General features: G+C 40.9%; 1 protein-coding gene across 1 annotated transcript in view; it reads right to left on the bottom strand.

Annotated features, from left to right (window-relative positions):
- Positions 1–1,264: 1,264 nt before the first annotated feature.
- lamc3 (laminin, gamma 3) overlaps positions 1,265–19,272 on the bottom strand; it is a 116,938-nt gene continuing 98,930 nt past the window's right edge. Inside the window, exons 13-18 of the mRNA XM_005720521.1 lie at positions 4,849–5,037; positions 4,365–4,610; positions 2,963–3,116; positions 2,712–2,854; positions 2,362–2,540; positions 1,265–1,276 (exon numbers count right to left, since the gene is read on the bottom strand). Coding sequence (XP_005720578.1) covers positions 1,265–1,276; positions 2,362–2,540; positions 2,712–2,854; positions 2,963–3,116; positions 4,365–4,610; positions 4,849–5,037 — 923 coding nt within the window. The remainder of the gene's footprint in view (positions 1,277–2,361; positions 2,541–2,711; positions 2,855–2,962; positions 3,117–4,364; positions 4,611–4,848; positions 5,038–19,272) is intronic.

Here is a 19,272-nt window from a genome sequence, read left to right as displayed (position 1 = left end):
CCCCCCCTTTCTATGTTTGAACCACAGGAAAAGTAGGAGCGGAAAGACAGAGAGCTGGGGGAGACTCAGGACAGTGAGAGTAATTGCAGGTGTTCGCAGCAGACAAGGGTTGGGATGTTCACTGAATCGCTAACACTGTGGAAATCACAGCATGCATTCACACAGGTACAAGTCGGCCCGGTGAGAACATGCAGCCACTTTAGCCGGAACAAGAAAATGCACAGAGAACAGAAAGAACACATCGGCGCTATTGGATTGTCCTCAGAAGGCAAATCCAGAGACACGGCACCTTAGCATACAGACGTGGGCTGCTACAAATCTAAAGGGACAGAGAGGAGCAGCGCGGTAGATCATTTTTCTGTTTCACTGCACAGCCACTGTTTACTTGCAATCTACAAATACAAAGGAGCCATATGGCTGCCATGAGGGTCTACAAAGGCAGGATGTACTATGGGGACTGTGTTATTTCAGGATCAAATTGCCCCTCACGCATTAAAAGTGTGCCAAAAACACCTTGCGTAGGTGTGCAAAACAATAATATGGACTAGTGCACGGACCTGCAAGGAACATAGTGAGAATGTGGGAAGGTGCAGAAAATAAAGACCCAATGCAAGGTCAAGAAAGCTATAGTCTGAAACACTGACACCTAAACTGAAGCGATATTTTGTAAAATGCTACACTTCACTTTTATTAGAGTGTTTTAAGACTGAATTGTAGGCTCCAGTCGGCACAGCAGTTACAGTGGTTTACAATATTGCTTCAGAGTAAGCTTGTGTGTGGCGTTTGCATGATCTCTTTTTGCCTGCGTAGCTTTTGCCCTGCTTCCACCTAAAGTCTGAAGACATGTTAGGTTAATTGAATGTGAAGGAGATAAAGTGTTTTAAGTTTATAGAGTAAAGCGCTGCATGTATATAAGGTTAAAATGTGACTCGCAGTCTTTAAGTGGTTTGAGTCATAAGTAAAACTAGAGAGTGCTATAGAAATGCACATAAGTACATTCAATCTGATCAGAATTATCTCACATTTTGTAGAAGAAATTATTAATTAAATAGTTGCAGAGTCAACACAGATAAAAAGGTCCATTCCTAAACAAAAAAGAATTCATATTCAATTCATGATGTCTACTGCTTCCTAAGTAGGAAAAGCAGGACAGCGAGGACCAACTGCAGCTGGTTTTAATTTGTACTTCTTTATTAACCTTGCACTATATTAAAACTCAACATTATTGTTTTTCATTGGGTCATTATTGCCAGAATCTAAAAATCTATCCAATAACCTGCCAAAGATCAAATTACACAGTTAAACCAACTATCGAGCATTAAATAGCAAGACATTTTCTTTTGTAGAGACCACATAGAGCTCACAGAGGAATGAATATTGATGGACAAAAACACTATTGTGAGAAAGGACTCTGTGCTGTCCTTCGTACACTCCAGATCCACCTTTAGCAGTAATAAATTGACGTGATTTTTGTTCTGTATGATTTTATCAGCCTCTCACATCCTTGTGGAGGAATTTTGGCTTGTCGTTTGCAGGCATATGCACAGCTCTCTTAAGACAAATTGTACTATTTTGAACTTTAACATTTAACATACTAACTGACACCTGAGATGTAGCTCTCAGGTTTTTTTGCAATTTCTCAGCACTGCACAACTTGACCTTGGGTTGAATTTGCTGGGACGCTCTGAATGCTCCAGTAAACTCTCAAAACTCCTCCTTTTATAGAGGTGTTCACACCTGCTGATGATGTCTGTCAAATGCATTTCATTAGCAGCACCTAGCTGCATACAATCCTGTGAAAAATGCTTATTCATATATTAGGCCAGTGTTTCCCAACCACTGCGCCGTGGCACATAGGTCTGCCGTGAGAATTGATCAGGAAGATTATCTGGGAAACACTGTATTAGGCCATCCTAGCTGTCATGCTAACATCACATACTTTCAGAGACATTATCTTGGCAGTTGAAGTGTATGTAAACTTGGGTCCCGTTTTAACCGTGACATCCCATATAATTTCTTCCTTATTCTAACTTGAATGTCTTGTATGGCGATCTTAACCTGCAATGATGCTTTCTGACCAACAGATGGCACTCTTACAAATACCAAGTGCTTGTGTCCAGTTACAGCCGTCAGTGACGGCCAGCCACGCAAAGCAGATTTAAGGAATACACATTCCCAACACAGTCAACTTGTGTAGCTTTTTTGCTATCATGTTTGCCATTTGACTACAAATGCTTATTTTTATATGCTGTGCCCTAATTTGTCATTCGAAGCAGTAAAAATTTAAAAAATCCTGATTTTTTGTTTTTCTTCCAAACGCAAATTAACAAACATAAACAATTTAACGAAACATAGACCCACCTGTTTCTTGACAAGGCCATAACAAACTGGGCATTCCTCGCACTGGTGTGTGGCTCTGTTGTGGAAATAGTTTAACTCACATTTGTCACACTTGTAACCCACAAAGCCCTGGCGGCAGTGGCAGGTGCCGTTACTGCGACACTGCATAGAAACGGAGCCCATCGGGTCACAGTTACAGGCTTGGTGAGGCAAGATGGGACCACAAGGGGATGGCAGAGCCGGGGAAGCAACAGAGATAAACATTTATAGAGTTAGAAATGCCTTCATGTGTGATCTGTATTAGAGGAAGTATTAGAGGATTAGAGGATGGCACATAGTGCAGTTGTGATGCCTCGAGTAAAGTACTGTACCTCTGCAACCTCGTGATGAGAATCCAAAGAAGCCCAAACGGCAAGTATCACACAGTCTCCCCTCCACTCCTGTGCGACACACACACTGCCCTGTGATTGGATGGCATGCCAGTGACGATGAGCCAATTGGATTACATTTGCATCTGAGGAAGGCAGGAAAATGACACATTAATGATAGAGTCTGCTTCTAAGAATAGTTATTACTGCTTTTCATACAAATCAACTCTGAAGCGCACAGGGGATCTGTTTACATTTCACATCCAATGCCTGGTTGGAGGTTGAAGAAGCCAACTTCGCAATAACTGCAATCCCGTCCGGTCACATGACTGAGGCAATGACAATTTCCTGTCTGAGGATGGCATTCATTTACATGCCCAGATGTTCCAGCAGAGCTGCAGCTGCATGCTAAAGGAAATAAACACAAAACTTGAAACAAAAAAATCTGTTTGCAGCTTGCAAACAGCTTGCGGTACAAGATACGCCTACTTTGTATATCTTCAACTGGCACACTGGATTTCTTGTATTTGTCATCTATTTAAATAGGCTAGTATGACGAACAAAGATAAATAAAGTTTTGATTTTAAGAACAAGCCACAATGATCCAGGAGAAACATCTAGGGATATGCATCTTTGTGTAGACCAATTTTAGTGCAGAGTTTGATACCTTTACATCGATCAAAAACGTGTGTTTTGGAATCTTTATTGTCTCAATAGGAGATGTGGGTTACTTGTTCATCATGTTCCAAACACATGTTGCTAACAGGGAAGCTGCAGAGTGCCACTGGTGGCCAACCTGTGCAACAATCATAACATAACAGGGTTGAAGTGTTTTTTTTTTAATTTTCATTTCTCATCCTTTATAAATGATTATAGTAATATATCAGCAAATAGGTAACACAACATCTTGCTTTCACATCTGCAGTTATGAGTGATTTGTTTATGTTATACAGCTTGATTTCAGTCACCAGCCAAACCAAATATTACATTTCCCAGTTTATCAATTCATTATGAAAACAATAAGAAAAGACAAAGAATAGAATAATAGAAGTCCTATATCCCTCTGTGGTGTTGTTCTGTTCTGTAGAGGCTCAACTGTGGTAGAATGAAGCATAAGAAAAGGATAAGAAAATCAAAGGACAAACACGTCACAGCTATTACTGTTTCTGCTTTTGTAACTTCAGTTAGTTTTTTTTCCCCCGCTTTCCATTCTCCCAGCCCAGCGAGTCTCTTCTTTTTTGTGTTATCTTTCTGACCCACAGCCATTTGTTCAAACCATTTTCAGCTTTTGCCTTTCATGACTCAAGACAGCTATACCTGTCAAAATAGAACTCTTGAATTGAAGGCAATTTGAATGGACTATTTTTTCCTCTTTTTAAAAGTCCAACCTGAAGGTCAAGTAGCCTTTAGTAGAATATGTCCATTAGCTTTCTGGTTGTAAACACAACAATATGACAGTATGAATTGTATGCTGATACAGTTTAAATGCAACACTGCCGGAAAAAAGGTTGAATGCAGTGGATGTTTCCAAGGGAAGCAAGCCAAACACATCTATAAGTGCAGGGGAACTCTTTCAGGAGACCCATCTTTCATTGCTCATCTTGCACTGACATCGTAGCGTCATAATAAATTACCGGCACACTCTCGGTTACTCACACTTGCACTTCTGGCCCACTGTCTGGTCCAGGGCGTTGCCGTAAAAACCCTGCTGGCAGCGTTCACAGTGATCTCCCTCCGTGTGTCCCAGGCACTTCAGACAGCGCCCAGTGACGTGGTCACATATTCCCACCGCGTTGAAGTCCACATTACCATTGCAGTTGCATCTCGCACATGGCTGAGCTGCCCCTGAGAGCCCTAGGGGGTCACCATAGTAGCCATCTTCACACCTCTGACAGCGCATTCCTACACAGAGAATGAGGTGAGAGAGAGACGGGCAGGAAATAGATGAATAGATGAGAAAGAACACTGCTGGAGGTCACCGTCACCCGACCTCAGCTCAAATTAAGGTGGAGTGCGCTACAGCCACCATCTTTTCAGTATCACGCTGTCGTGTGGAGACGCTCTGACTGCTTTGATCTTGACATCTCGTTACTCAGTGTGCTTCCCATCCATACGAATTTGTTTAAATTGTTCACGTCACCTGTCTGTCCTGCAGGGCAGTTGGTACAGACCACCTGTCCTGTCTCTGCAATTTGGACACAGCTGGTCTGGCCTGGGCAAGGGCAAGGCTGACAATCACCACGTGTGCCAATCAAAGAGTTGCCATAGTAACCATCCAGGCAGCGCTCACAGGTCGTCCCGGTGGTGAAGTCTGAGCATTCACATACACCTGAAAAACACACAAAAAAGACACATTGGTAATGCACATGCACACCTGCTTAGACAGTGTTGTTTATCTCACAAACAGGGGACAGAAAACAACGTTTTCCTCATCACCAGCAGAGGATGCTGTGTCTCTGACCATCACTGCACCTACTCTCCATAGATACTCCAGCTCTGTTAATAAAAGGGAAAAAAACGAAAAAAAAAACCCATAGTGCTCTCCACAGCCCACCGTGGAGAGCGCAAGACAACTAAATTCACCCAGTCTATAATTGCTTTGGGAAAAATATAAGCCAAATGTGGTCCGAAAGACCTTCAAGAAGTAAAGCAATTCCCCCTCCAAGTGGGAGAGATTACCAATTCTATGATGTCCTAAAAAAAACAGAAAAAACAAACTGTTGTTTTGAAACCTCTTTTGAAGAACAACTTGCACCTTTAAGCCACTCTAAAGGATTTACTCACGTGCAAAATGTGTTGATATACATGCGCGAGCATTAAAATCCCCGATGAATTCTGCTCGATTTACCGAGCTGCTTTTTGCCCTCATGTCACATTTCAAAATCCATTAAGCTACGGGTAGTGCTGAATGATATGACATGATAATCGTAGAAAATACCCACAGCAGTGGAGGCACTGATATAATGTATGGGTATATGGAGTGAATGTAAAGCAGCTTTCGGTGACCTGCCGTGGCTCTGAAGTCACACGCTGAATCGAAGAGACCTACGTAGCGGTTTGAGCAACAACTTCTGAAGCCATTAAGACAAAAAAAAATTCTCACATGATTTAAAGTGGCACATTAGTGTACCAAAAAATAATAAGTGCTAACATTCTTGGAAGACATTAATTATAAGGTATAAAAATAGTATCTGCATTTGGGTTTCTGTGTGTGACTGCGCATATTATTTTTTTTTGGTGCACTGCAAGATTTTTTTTGTGTTTTAGTATTAATCAAATATTATATATATAATAATTAATTATATATATTATTTACATCTTCTACAGAACACCAGTAACATGAATCACAAATAATCTGCAGGCATGTGATTTTCTTTTTTTTCTTTTTTTTTACTGAGTCCTCATTAAAATTTCCCATCACTCCCCTCATAGCCTACGGTGTAATTCAGTGAAAAGCTCTCTGCTGTGCATTTTTAAATCAGCTCACACTACTGAATATTGGAGTAAATAAATTCTTGCCTCTAGTTATGGGGGGGGGGTCACCGCAACCAGTGTCCCCCCCCCCATCGTGAACCTGCGAGTATATGAGATGGAATAAAAGCTGCAAAGTCATTAGCGGTAACAATTATGCTTTTGCCTCATGAAGTGTAGACTTCTGGGAAAAAAAATAATTATTAGTTCTTCGACGATGTGAGGTGAATGATAGTAACTTTCAAGCATGTAATGCCAGTCATTTAAACAGAGCATTTAGCAATAATGATTGTTTCCAGCATGAAGAAGTGAGTCTTTCTTGAATTTCACAAGGCATTCCAATGACACTGATGTTGTGCAGTGTCAATCCCCAATGAGCCGTAGTAAATTTAATGGCAGCAGAAATGTGCTGACTTTACTGAGTGTGAAGATGACTGAGCATGATATGAGGCAGCGGAGCCACCGAGGGCCTCCTCGACGCTATTATCATTTTATCGGCTCCTCGGAAAAGCTAACGGCACGGATCGCAAAGTGACGCTGAATGGCAGGATCACGTGACGCTCCTCATCGTCATGCCAACCGCATCCCTTGAGAATCATTTTATCAATGAATCAATGACCGCTCACTCGGCCTGTTAATGAACTGGGATTTCTGTGAAGCTAACGTCTGGAGCAGTGCGTTTTGAATCCTTTGACAAATCCACACAATCCTCCTATTCTGCTTTCACCTTCTCGCGCTCCTCCCCTTGGAGCCCTGCACTTCAGTGCTCTGCTCTTCTTGTCTCTTTTGTGATGGCAGAGCAATATTTCTCCTTGTTTTTTTTTTTCTTAAAGACGAGTCCTCCATCATATATATACATCACACTCCAAAAAAGCTCTTTTCTACCAGTGCTTATTCTACCTGCGCCCCATCCCTGCACTCATTTTCTCTGCAGGAGCGCATTCACACCCAGGACTAATGCGCTTCATTAATGGAGCCACTTATGGCCAATAGAAATACAGTGGAATGCATCACTGAGAGATAGCTGCAGGGGCGCAGGCGGCCACTGTGGAACAAATGAAAGACAGGCGGCTTCACTCATTTCTCTCGTTCACATCTGAGCATCATTCACTGCTCCTCTCTCAAACGGAGTCGTTCTTCCAAAGATAGCGGTTATCGCCGCTCGTGGTAGCTTGTAATAACTTTAGCACCAGATGGAGACAGAAAAGGAGGAAACATATTCCAAGGAGAGATGGTTCTTAAATATTTTTTTTGTGTGTGTGTGTGTGTCTGTTTTGTTTTGAAAGAGATCGTAGCCCAACTCTCCTCTGTTATTACATTTGCCTCTAAAGTCTCAAGATTTATTTTCTGACTAAATTGAGTTTCTTAAGATCACCGCGTGTCATCTGCACCATCTTGGGAGGTCTTTCTGAGAATGAAGGGCGACGTGTGGGGCCCTTGATGACGTGTGAAGCCAGACACACAAGGAAAACAAGCAACTCAGCTGTGCCACTTAAGTGTTTAGGCTACTCGTCACTTCACGACTCAGCACAAACACGCATGAAAATAATCGTGGACTATAACAGATTCCTACATTTTCTGCCCCCCCTCCCATGCACATTAAACAATACTGCCGCACGGATGTGATTTCACAAACATGAGTTTTTCAAGAGCTTTCCACATTTTCCAGGAGGCTTGTCTCCTTAGCCCACTGGAACATTAAAATGCTTCTGGCCAAGGAAATTTATTTACTAATGCATGTGAACACACTGCTTTAATGAAGGGAAGGAGGAAAGAAAAGCAGAAAGGCAGAGACAGAGAGAGAACTTTTTGGCCTGCCACTTTAAGGCCTCAAGGGTGGAAGCCGGGTTAAATCTGCTGCGCGACTGTTATGGCGATGTTGTTCTCTAATTTAACACAGATATGCTGCTAGTGACTGCTGCTGCAGATGTGGCTTGTCATGGGCTCTGAATAAGTGGACTGCTGCAGAGGAGAGAGGGAGGGGCAGTATATTGTGTCCAGCGCCATACATAATGTGTGCAGTACGGATGACTGGGGAAATACGTTCTGTCGTGCTGTGACTGTGGAAAATAAATGCATCAATTGCTGTTTTGTGTATAGACGCTGTCAGCCAAATTGTTACAGCCAAGGCCCCCTGGGTATCCCGGGGATGGAAACTCTAACAGCAGTGGCTGTAGCTCATGTTGCCTCACTCTGGCTCTGGGTTACCTAGATGTTAGGGAGGAGCTGAACAAGAGATTTATGATGTCTTATTAAATGCTAATTCCATAAAACTGCTTAAAAAAGCCAATCAATAATAATCTTAAACTGCTTATTCTTTTTTCATGTAATTAAAAGGTGAGACTGTTATCTGAGACTTAACTGTAAGATCCACAGTGAGCCGTGTTATATGGCATGAAGAGACAAACTCAGGATGTTTGACTACTTCAGCCATCCCCTAGACTAAAGTACCTCAACAACTAAACATTTATGTTTATAGGTTTGGAAGTTTATCCATTTTTTTTCGTCTTTGCACATGTTAGATGGATTCCCATGCATTAAATTTGAATCGCAGCACTCACACTGTATAGATGTTAACCTCAGGATGAACTGTAACAACGTTGGCAGTTGCGTATATAAAGTTTTATCATCAGGTTAAAGGTGTTTAGTCTGTGAGCAAATAGCCATCAAACTAATGACAAACAAGCTCAAGTGAAAAGGGGGAACTACTAAACATTATAAACCCAGACTGCATATAAATGATTGATGTAGCAACCAGGATATCACACGTGCTTTGAGATGAGCACTTTGACCTCCACCATCTTGGTGCTTTTGAAAGTGGACCTGCCGACCGAGCAGTGCACGCTCACACTTGGCAATCAGAAAGTGCTTGCTTTGGGTCAAATCATCAGTAAACATGATATCTCCTTTCACTGCTTTGCTGATGATATTCAACTATATCGTGTCCTCAATCCCAGGATGGATAAAATCATCATACGCTTTGAGGGCATCCAATTCTTAACAGAATTTCCTTTAGCTGTTGACAATAAAACAGATTTTTTTTTCTGAGACATTGCAAAATTGAGATTCATTTGCTTAGACTAGTGCATTTCACTTTACTCTGGTCTCAGTCAGTCCTCTCAGTCCCGTCTACAGCCTGTCCATAATGCTGCTGCTGGGGTCCTCACAGACACACGAAAAAAGAGATCATATTGCACCTCTGGTAGCTTCTCTCCACTGGTTGCCAGTGAGGTGTGGAATCAATTGCAAGAGCTTCCTGCTTGTTTACAAAGCCTCTCATGGCTTGACTCCTTCTTACATCGCTGACCCCTACAACCCTATTCAGTTTCCAGGTCCCTCCGGTCAGATGCTTCTGGCTTTCCCCCACTCTAGATTTTAACCCAGAGGAGAACGTGTCCTCTCTGTGTTTACCCCCAAACTGTGTAACAGCATTCCCTTCAAAGTCAAATTTTCTCCTTTCTTTTGAGTCTTTTAAAATTATGCCCATACCGCATTCCAGATACCTTGGAGCGCATTCCAGAAAAGGCGAGAAAAAACGTGTTTTCGTTCATAGCATCACTAGCAAAACAGCACAAGACTGCATAAGACTTTGCACTTAAAAAACACATTAATAGACAGAGTCTGGTTAGTGCTCTACATATGGCTCATTTAGTGAGTCAATAATACATAACAGTGGCAGTACAAATGAAATGTTTACAGTTTTACTACGGTTTATGTTCAGTGCCGCCATCTTGGATTGCTAACTGGATTGGATTTACCACCTCAGGGTGTTATGGTAAGACTTTCCGAGAGGAAAATTGAAGTTAAGGGGGCATTCCACAAAAAGTTCTGACTGGGACTACCAACTTCTTCAGGAATGCACCATTAAACTTTTTTTTACTTACTAGCATTTGAGTCTGTCTGTATCTTTTTTGTCCATGACTGTGTATGTTTAGCACCTACTAAGATATATTTCACTTATTTCTTATCTATTCTTTTTTTTTCTAATCCTCCTTTTGTACAACACTCTGATCTTCTTGAAAAGATACACTACATAGACAAAAGTACTGGGCAACCTACTGATTACACCTACAGGAGCTACTTAGCCTTAGAAGCCCACTCAATGAAGTTTCTTGAAAAATGGTTTGGAACTCAGCAGTCAGTGAATCAGTAGAGCGTTGGTGACTGAGTACCAGACGACGCTGCCCTGTAACTTCACATGTTCTGTACCAATGAAGCTGATTGTGGAACATGTAGGAGAATAGACCTTTATGACTTGTTGCAGTGGCATCCTATTACAGCAGCATCGGTGAATTGCCCATTCTCTCACAAATGTTTGTAAAGGCAGACTGAATGGCAAAAATCTTGATTTTATGGACCTGTGACAACGTGACTGAAAACACCAGAATTTGAAGATACAAGGTATGGCCCAATACTTTTGTCCATATAGTGAAGGTTCACCTATCATATCAGGACATATACACACCAATAAAGTCTTGGAAGAGGCCATAGAAAATTATAATTGAAAGGCTATTTTCTCACATAAGACTATACAATCTGATTTGCAACCAGAGGAGTTGGCTCTTGCTGGCTTTTACAAAATATGCACGTTTCCAAATTGGCTTCACTCGGAAGCTGCTTCATCTTTTGAATACAATCTGTGATTAAGCTTAAATAGTTAATTCATTTATTAGAACTGACATTGGCAATTAGTGCAAAGTCCAAAGCACCATCATGGCGGTAGATTTTTTTCCCCTCTTGTTTTTATTCTTTAAATCTTTGCCCATCTGTAAGTGGTCAACCATTCTGAATCCAATTAGTACCTAATGTAAGGAGCGGTTTTAATGTTCAATCCTCAGTATGATCCTTCTCAGGGCTTTTCCAATTGTTTCCAGCCAAAAGCATATTGCCACATCATTTTCATTATAAAATAATTAACATAAACAACGCAATAATGAGTTCATGTGGCACAAATCTGCAATTTAATATTGTTATTTTAAAAGTCAGGCATGATTAAAAATAACACTGGGTCTGTTTTATTCAGTCATTTAATTATTCTCTCTTTCTTTGCACAAATAGAATATTATAAATGGGAAATCACACACGAGGTAGGTATTTGTGCATTTTTATTAATGTGAAGTGATGGGATTAAGTATTTAGTTTATAGGGATTTGAAGAGGAAGCTCAGTTTGATCTGAGCGATCGTTAGCTGTGTTTGTAAGTCCACGCTGTGCATCCACAAACTGGGATCATTGGGCCAGTTTATAAATGCAGACAAATCACGTGTTTTCAGCACTTGGCTTTAATATTCAGGCGATGAAGACGGCCAGCTTCATTCAGTCTATCACACGCACCTGAATACAGCATGTGCATCTCCTCCAAAGCCGCTGAATAAAAAGGTCTTTCTTTTCCTTGTTCTGTTTCATAACAGCATATGCTTGTTTCTCACTTTGACATTTGTGCAGGGCCAAATTTTTGAATAATGTGCACTGGTTTTGCATAACTAAATGTCACGCCCACTGCAGTCTGGTGGAGGAGGTCAGGGAACTGAAGCGATTTTTTTTCTCCTGGTCTGGGCTTTTGAGCAGTGAAGTACATTGAAATCAGGCTAATAAAGGCCATCACCCAGAGTACCTGTCTCCTTGCATCAATTAAGGCACAGATGAAGAAATGACCAAGTGTGCTGCTTACTGCATGCTCATTAGAATGCCAAGTTAAACTGGAGAATGCTGTGAGTCAGTGTTTACCAACAAAGGGGCACTTTAGAAGGAGATAGAGGAAGTCAGGGCGCGCATTTCCCAAATGCCTCCTTAAATGCCATCGTCAGCCTCTCTAAGGTCATTAGTTGGAAAAATCTTTCAGAGAAAGTTGAGGCAGAAGAACTGATACAGAGGGAAGCTGGCTCTAGTGGTGGTTTATTCAGCCCCTTAATCTCTCTGGTGGGTTGCATTTGTTGCAGGCTAAGCCCTGAAATGCCTGGCCTGTATCAGCATGATGGGATATGAGGAGCGACAGTGAGGGGAAAAGGAAGTGAAAAAGTGCAAAATAAGACAGATGTAGTCCGTTACAAAGCATCTTTCCATGTAATTTCTACTGCTGATCCTATTTGGCACGCTTTACTTATCTCCTCACGACCAGCACATTTATTCTACACAAAAATAAACAGAAAGATAAACAATGTGCACACTCTCTCTGCCTGTCTTAGCTTCTAGTCACACTGTCAGTGATTGCAGATTTGAAAAGGTTTCGACCTTTCCCTGATGAAATCAGTTCAGACAAGGAAAACTCAGTGCAACGAACTAGCTACATCCATAAAATTACACAGAAAAAAGGAATTTTACTGACCTGAACACAAACAAAAGATATAAAAAAGAAAAGAAAATTGAAGCAATGTCCTCAGAAATCCCTCCACAAGTATTTATACTGGTTACTGAATTTGTTGGTTTGCACTCACTTTCAAAAAAATCCAGAAAACAACAGATTAGTAAAATGTAATAAATCGATTTGCATGTCACTGAATGAATTAAGTATTTGGTCCTCTACATCCCAGCCAGAATTCTGGCTCCCACAGACTGGCTGTGTGTCCAAGAGGCACACAGATTACAAGGAAACAATCAATCAATTACCGATCCTGCTGATCTCAACTTGTTATGTGTACAAAGTACACCTGTCTGCATAAACAATTTCTTCAATTCCGACCTCTCCACCACCATGGGCAAGACCAAAGAGCAGCCAAATGATGTCAGGCACAAGATTGTAGACCTGCACAACACTGGCATGGGCTACAAGACAATCAGCAAGAGGCTTGGCGAGAAGTTGACAGCTATTATTTGATTATTCAGAAATGGAAGAAATGTAAAATGACCATCAGTTGCCATCTGTCTGTGTCTACATGCAAGAGCTTATCTCTTGGGGTAAGGATGATCATAAGAAAGGTCTATTGAATATGAAATTGCAACCCAAAACTAGAAAGGTGGAACTTGTTCATGATCTGAAGGCAGTTGGAAACACAGTCAGCAAGATCATTGGTAACACACTGCACTAGATTGAATTGAAATCTTGCAGCGCCAACAAGGTTCCCCTGCCTAAAGAAGCACATGTACAGACCTGTCTTAAAAAGTTTGCCAGTGAACATCTAAATGAGTCAGAGAAGGTTTGGGAGAAGGCGCTGTGGTCAGATGAAACCAAATCAAGATCTTTGGCATCAAACCGACCCACCATGTTTGGGGGAAGAAAATGGCTGAGTATGACCCAAAGACACCATCCACACAGTCAAGATGGAAACATTATGCTTTGTTCTAAGGGTTCAGGATGACTTCACTGCACTGAGGGCCAATGAAAGGGGGGCTTGTGTTGCAAAATCTTGGACCAGAACCCCCTTCCCTCAGTCAGAACACAGAAGATGGGTTTGAGTAGGTTTTCCGGCATGACAGTAACCCAAAACTTACCACCAAGGCAACAAAGGAGTGGCTAAAGAAGAAGCACATTAATGTCATGGAACGACCTAGCCAGTCTCCAGACCTAAGTCTGATAGAAAATCTGTGGAGGAAGTTGAAGCTTCAAGTTTCCAAGCAGCAGCCAAGAAACTTAAAGGATTTAAAGAGTTTCTGTAAAGAGGCTGAGAAGGGTTCTTGTCTTCTTGTACTAAGTCAAGTTTTGCTGGAGGATCAAACACTTATTTCACTCAATGACATGCAAATCAATGTATAACTTGAAAAAACAAGTCTTTTGCACAATGCTGTACATGAGATGGATGTTGCAGCTTTTATATATACCGACCACCTCCCAGTGATGGTAGTGTTTTCTTAAGACGTAAGTATAAATGTAACGCACCCTGTAAGAGAACACAGGCCTATTAGAAAGAGGCGCTAACAGGGGAACTCAGATAAAGCTCCCTAACACTCACTAACCAGCACAGTGTTGAGAGCATCGTGTGTTTCAATTGTCTCTTTGATTAATGAGCGCTCTCCTGCAATATGGGGTGCATAGAAAATTGAGTGTTCCCATTTTATCTATACATTATAGTTATGCCTCCAAATCCCCCTTGAGATCATAAATTAGGGCCTCTGCCCAGTTTTATGGATGGTGTATATGCAATTACCACAGCCAACATGCTATAAAGAAATGCGTCCGGTCCTGTGGTGTGGTGTAGTAAAGTAAAGGTTTGTGAAACTGTGGAAACCTATAGTGTACACATGTGTTCTTTTTTTTTTTTTTTTTGCATTCTAACAACATGTGTCTGACTTCATCGGCCCTGCAGCACAAGAGCTCGGCAGAGAGTTCCACCACAAATATTAACATTTCCAATCTGTTGTGCTGCTCTACAGCAAATAGGACCGACACGACTCAGGGAGTGTTAATAAATCATGATTATGAAGCACCATTGGCTGCAGCTTCCCTCGGCAGCCAGCGAATAAATTCCATCCCAGTTTTGTCTGTGGGCACACCCCGCATGATGATACAAGTCGTTAGGTAATTATACAGCAATTAAGATTCTGATAGAAGTAACAGCAGGTTGGTCCGCCCTCCTAGTGACACACGATGAACAGGATGTCTCTAATCAACTTACTTTGATAGTTCCCCTTGACCAGAACTTATAGATTCATGGAGCGCCTCTCCTGCTTGTTTGCTTGCTGTTATATAAAGGAAGCCGGCTTGTGTTCACAAGGCGACAAGCCATCATCATTCATTTCCAAAAAAAAAGAAGAGGATAATTTTAACTAGCTTCCTTTTCTAATAAACAGCCAGCGCTATTCAAGTGTCAGTCCAGGGGACACATCATAAGAAACATTTATAATACATGACTCAGAGGACACATTGCTTTCCTCTCATTCATCATTTGCATAGTGTCTGAGCCAGGTATATATTTTTAACGCATCCTGAAAAGTGTCTGTGTGGGTGTGTTTGTGTGCGTGGGTGTGTATGTGTGTGTGTGTGTGTTTGTTCAGTGAAAATTGTTCATAATTTGAGGAGACCTGACAGGGGAAAATGATAAAGATACGATTATGACACTCCAAAGTATCGCTTGCTGTGTATAAACCACTTTGATGCCAAAACTGTTAAGCAAGTTCATGATTGAGTTAATAAAAATTGCACAGATTGTGTTCAAACGATGCTGAAAACACAAAACTGATTTTCATTTATTACCTCCCCACTTTCCCTCTCTGTGGTCCAAGTTGAAGTACTAATGCTACTACCTCCTATTTAAAATAAAAGCATTTGTTCGCCTTCGTAAAAGCATAAAAGAACAGCATGGACTACTATGCCAATATAAAGGAAATACAACAATGAAAGACAGAAGGCCACATAGGGAGTAGAAACTGGAGAACGCTCCCCACAGAGGGGAGTAAAGGACGTAAAAAGGAGAAGAAAAAAAACATAACAAAGTCAAGGTGACTGGTGAGAGCAGGTGGAGTTTTTAGCTGACAGGAAGAAGGAAGCGGGAGAGAGCAAGAGACTGACAAGGGAGTCTGCCGAACAAGAAGAGGCAGAGAGGGAGAGAGAAAGAGCGTGTGACAGAGAAGGAGACAACCAGATTGAGAAGAGACATAAGAGACAGGAAATCTGCAAGCAAATTAGACATCATTAGCCAAGAGGCGGTTAACAAGTCTAATTAGGGGAGAGGCAGGCAGGCAGTGATACTAGACTTGCTTCCGGACCTCAGACACATGCACACAGAGTCAGTGATATAACCCACACACACTCACACACACAAACATAATGCGCACTCTCAGCCAAAGCTCCAGGCATCTCTTAACTAGGTCATATCTCTGAGTCTTCAAGTTGTAGGGTAGGAAAGAAGACGGGTAAGGAGAGGAAGAGAGAGATTGAGGGAAGATAAAGGATGGAGGGTGAGACCTTGGATGGGATAGTTGTCTGCTCTTGGTGAGATGGAGTCGTTTAAAAGCTGTGCGAACGAGATAGCGTGGAAAAGGCTCAGGGAGGAAAATAAAGAGCGCACGCTGACAGACATGTAAGCATATCTAAATAAGCGCACACAGGTTGACTTGTTTACACACCCAACAGCTGCCGTTTTACTTCTGTCATTTATGGAACGTTACATTTGGGATGTGAATGTGAAAGCGTGCTCCGACTGCTGTTATTGTCGCCCACAAGAAAAAAAGTCTGGTACTTTAAATACAGACTCTTAGATTATCTGTTATTATAAAGATTAGTTGAAATGAGGATACTGCTGTATTAGTAGAGCCACCCAGTTTTTAAGTTTTGAGTGATAGCTTGCCAATGCTCCTGAGGGATGGCTGAGCTACATTCCCTTGAAGTGATGATGAGTGAATGTCAGTTCTAGAAAGACTAAAAAAAAGAAATGTTTCAGTCAAAGAGCCTCCATCTTTCTGTTCTTCCCCTCTCTCACGGGCCCAGTGATAGAAAATATTGTCTCAAGAACCCGTGATGATCCCTCGTGTCATGTAACACTGGCTGAATACTTCAGACTTCATTTTAGAACTAGAGATTTGGATCTGTATTTTATTGAATGGCATTATATTGAAATGCCCTTTTCCCAAATTCATTTGGAAAAAGGGCATTGCAGCTCCCTCCTCGTGGAATCAGATGCAACATCTCTTAAAACTTTAAGAGCTGGTCTCGCTAAATGTATTTAAGGTGTTTTTAGGTAACCTGGAGGCAGTTACTTCAGGCTACAAATGTTTTTCATGAATATCACGACTCACCCAAGACTATGCCTTTTACTCATGTTTTGGGCTTTATTGACAAAGAACTTCAAGAATTTTGGTGGTTTTTGCTTTTTTACTACTTGTACTACTTTTTTTTTATCACTTGTAGTAGATTTGCATACTTGCCTGTTCTGTGTGTATTTACTACTGTTGATTGTCCTGGACATCATTTTGGGGTTGGAACACAATGCTAAATTTTGCTCTACAAGGGCCTGATATCCTCCCTCCTCTTAGAAACTATATCAGGTAAAAAGAAAATTCTTTGTTTTTAGATTCATCAGGTCACAATAAGCCCAAATAGCAAAGAGAAATTTAAAAATGCATGCCATGAAAGAGTTTGGGTCTTAGCATTAGCATTAACACAGTAATGTAACGCATTACTGGGCTAAATACAGTAATGGCATTATAGCTAGAATGACGGTGTTACTTGCGTTACAAAGCTCCTTCAATTATCTGAGGAAGATTGAGCAAATAAACAAATAAATAAAAAAAAGAAAAAGCAAAAAAATCAAATGACTGCTTTGAAGTCTCTTTGGGCCGGCTTTTAACTCTTTGTGTTCTTGGTTTTGTGTTCATGTGTAAACACTAAAAGAAAGATCCTATTTGCCGTCATCAGGACAGGGATTTGTGTCAGTGTGTGGGACTGTAGCCTCAGGTTTATTCTGTTAAGTGGCTTGGTAATGCGTAACTAATGTAGCAAACAGCGTAACTGATTACTTTATCTGGCAAGTAATTAAGTAATGTACTACATCACTTTTAAGGAAAGTAATGAGTAATGTGCAAAACTTTTTTTTTTAGTAATGCCTCCGACATTGAAAAAGAGACTCTATAAACAATAAACACTAATAGAAACTAATAGTGGCATTATTGAGCACTTCCACATGAGACTAAACTGTACTCGAATATGACACAATGAAATTTACACTTTTCTACTTTTTTGTCTTGATTCTGAATTGACACTTGAAGCTGTCAAAACAATATGTGAAATTATTCACAGTGGTTTGTTACTCTTATCTATCAGAAAGAGCATTTCTCATTCTTTGTTTGCAAATAATGTTTTAGCACATTTAGGCAAATGACCAGACACAGCTGCTGGGAATTGCGACAAATGTCAGTTGGATTTGTTTTTGTCAGCAAAATGCATTTTACTGTTTTTCTATAAGACGAGTAGTTTAACTCTCCAAAGTTAGTTTTTTCAACGTGCAGGTCATCAAATGTAGAATAGTACAGAAAAGCCGACATTTCATAAATTGCATTGTTATGGAGTGGCTGATGTGATCAACCAGTAAATTTGTTTCCAGGTGAAACGCAAGGAAAGCTTCAAGGAAGGCATATATTGCCCAGCTAGCTTTGCTCCTTCAAGTCACACTACATAGAGACTGTTGCTGACTGGATGTTTGGTAAACTTAGTATTCTTTAATTGATTTTGAGTGGTTGCTGGAAGTTTCTGCGTTTCCTGGCAAATTGCTGGCAAGATGTGTAGTCCCGGACTAAGTAATTAACGGTTCTGGTAGCTTGCTTGCTATCGCTAGCTTAAATTGGACACAAAGAGATATACGGTGGTGCACCAAAAAACACCTTGCGATAACTTTGGTTGCTAGGAGACTTTACAGGTTTAAGTCATGAGTATTTTTTTTACAATTTTATGACACTTGAGAGACACAGAGTTACAATCATTTCTGATTCTGCTCAGAGAAAAACATTGAAGCTAAAGCGTGCCCTTGGAGAAGAAACAGGAGTAATAATGTGTGATATTACAGTATTTGAAGGGGGAGACAACACAAAATAGGAAGATGTATTTTGATTTGTTTACTGTTTTGTCTCCTGTTACACTGCAATAGAAAGCATTTAGCATCAGTAGTTTACATGTATTTTTTTCTTTTCTATCCAGTGCAGTGTTATTGTTTTCCATTCTCAATTACATTACTATCCCTGCAAATTTACATGCAAATGTGAGTGCTCTTTTGGCTGACAATGTAAAACGTTGTGCTCCTGAAATCAGCATCTAAACAGTATTCAATTAGCAGTCAGTTATTGTTAGGTTTTGTATTGTTGATTGTCATTTATGCTTAGAAATATTTAACCATATATTCTTAGAGGTGTATAATCAATTGTGTAGTGATAGGTTGTGTGATCTTTAACAGGCTGCAAAGGCTTGGTGTGTATTCCACACTAGAATGCACATCTACCTGGGAGCATGGGAAGAGGTTGTACCTTGTCTTGTTGTTTTATGGTAGGATTAACGTAGCTATGTTTGTTCTAGTCTAAGTGCTTTTTTGTTTAGATGAAATGCTGGACTCCCTCACTGTGTTATCTAGGGTGAACCATTTAGGGTGAGGGGGGTCTACCCTCTTCCTGACCAAGGATGTTTGTTGTGTGCTTTCATGTATATGACCCTTTGATCAGCAGTAACACACACACAC

The sequence above is a fragment of the Pundamilia nyererei genome, unplaced genomic scaffold (assembly GCF_000239375.1).
Source record: "Pundamilia nyererei isolate P.nyererei 1_Seehausen unplaced genomic scaffold, PunNye1.0 scaffold00002, whole genome shotgun sequence".
Classification (NCBI taxonomy): domain Eukaryota; kingdom Metazoa; phylum Chordata; class Actinopteri; order Cichliformes; family Cichlidae; genus Pundamilia; species Pundamilia nyererei.
The sequence above is the reverse complement of the archived record's forward strand: the minus strand, read 5'-3'. Positions and strand labels throughout refer to the sequence as shown.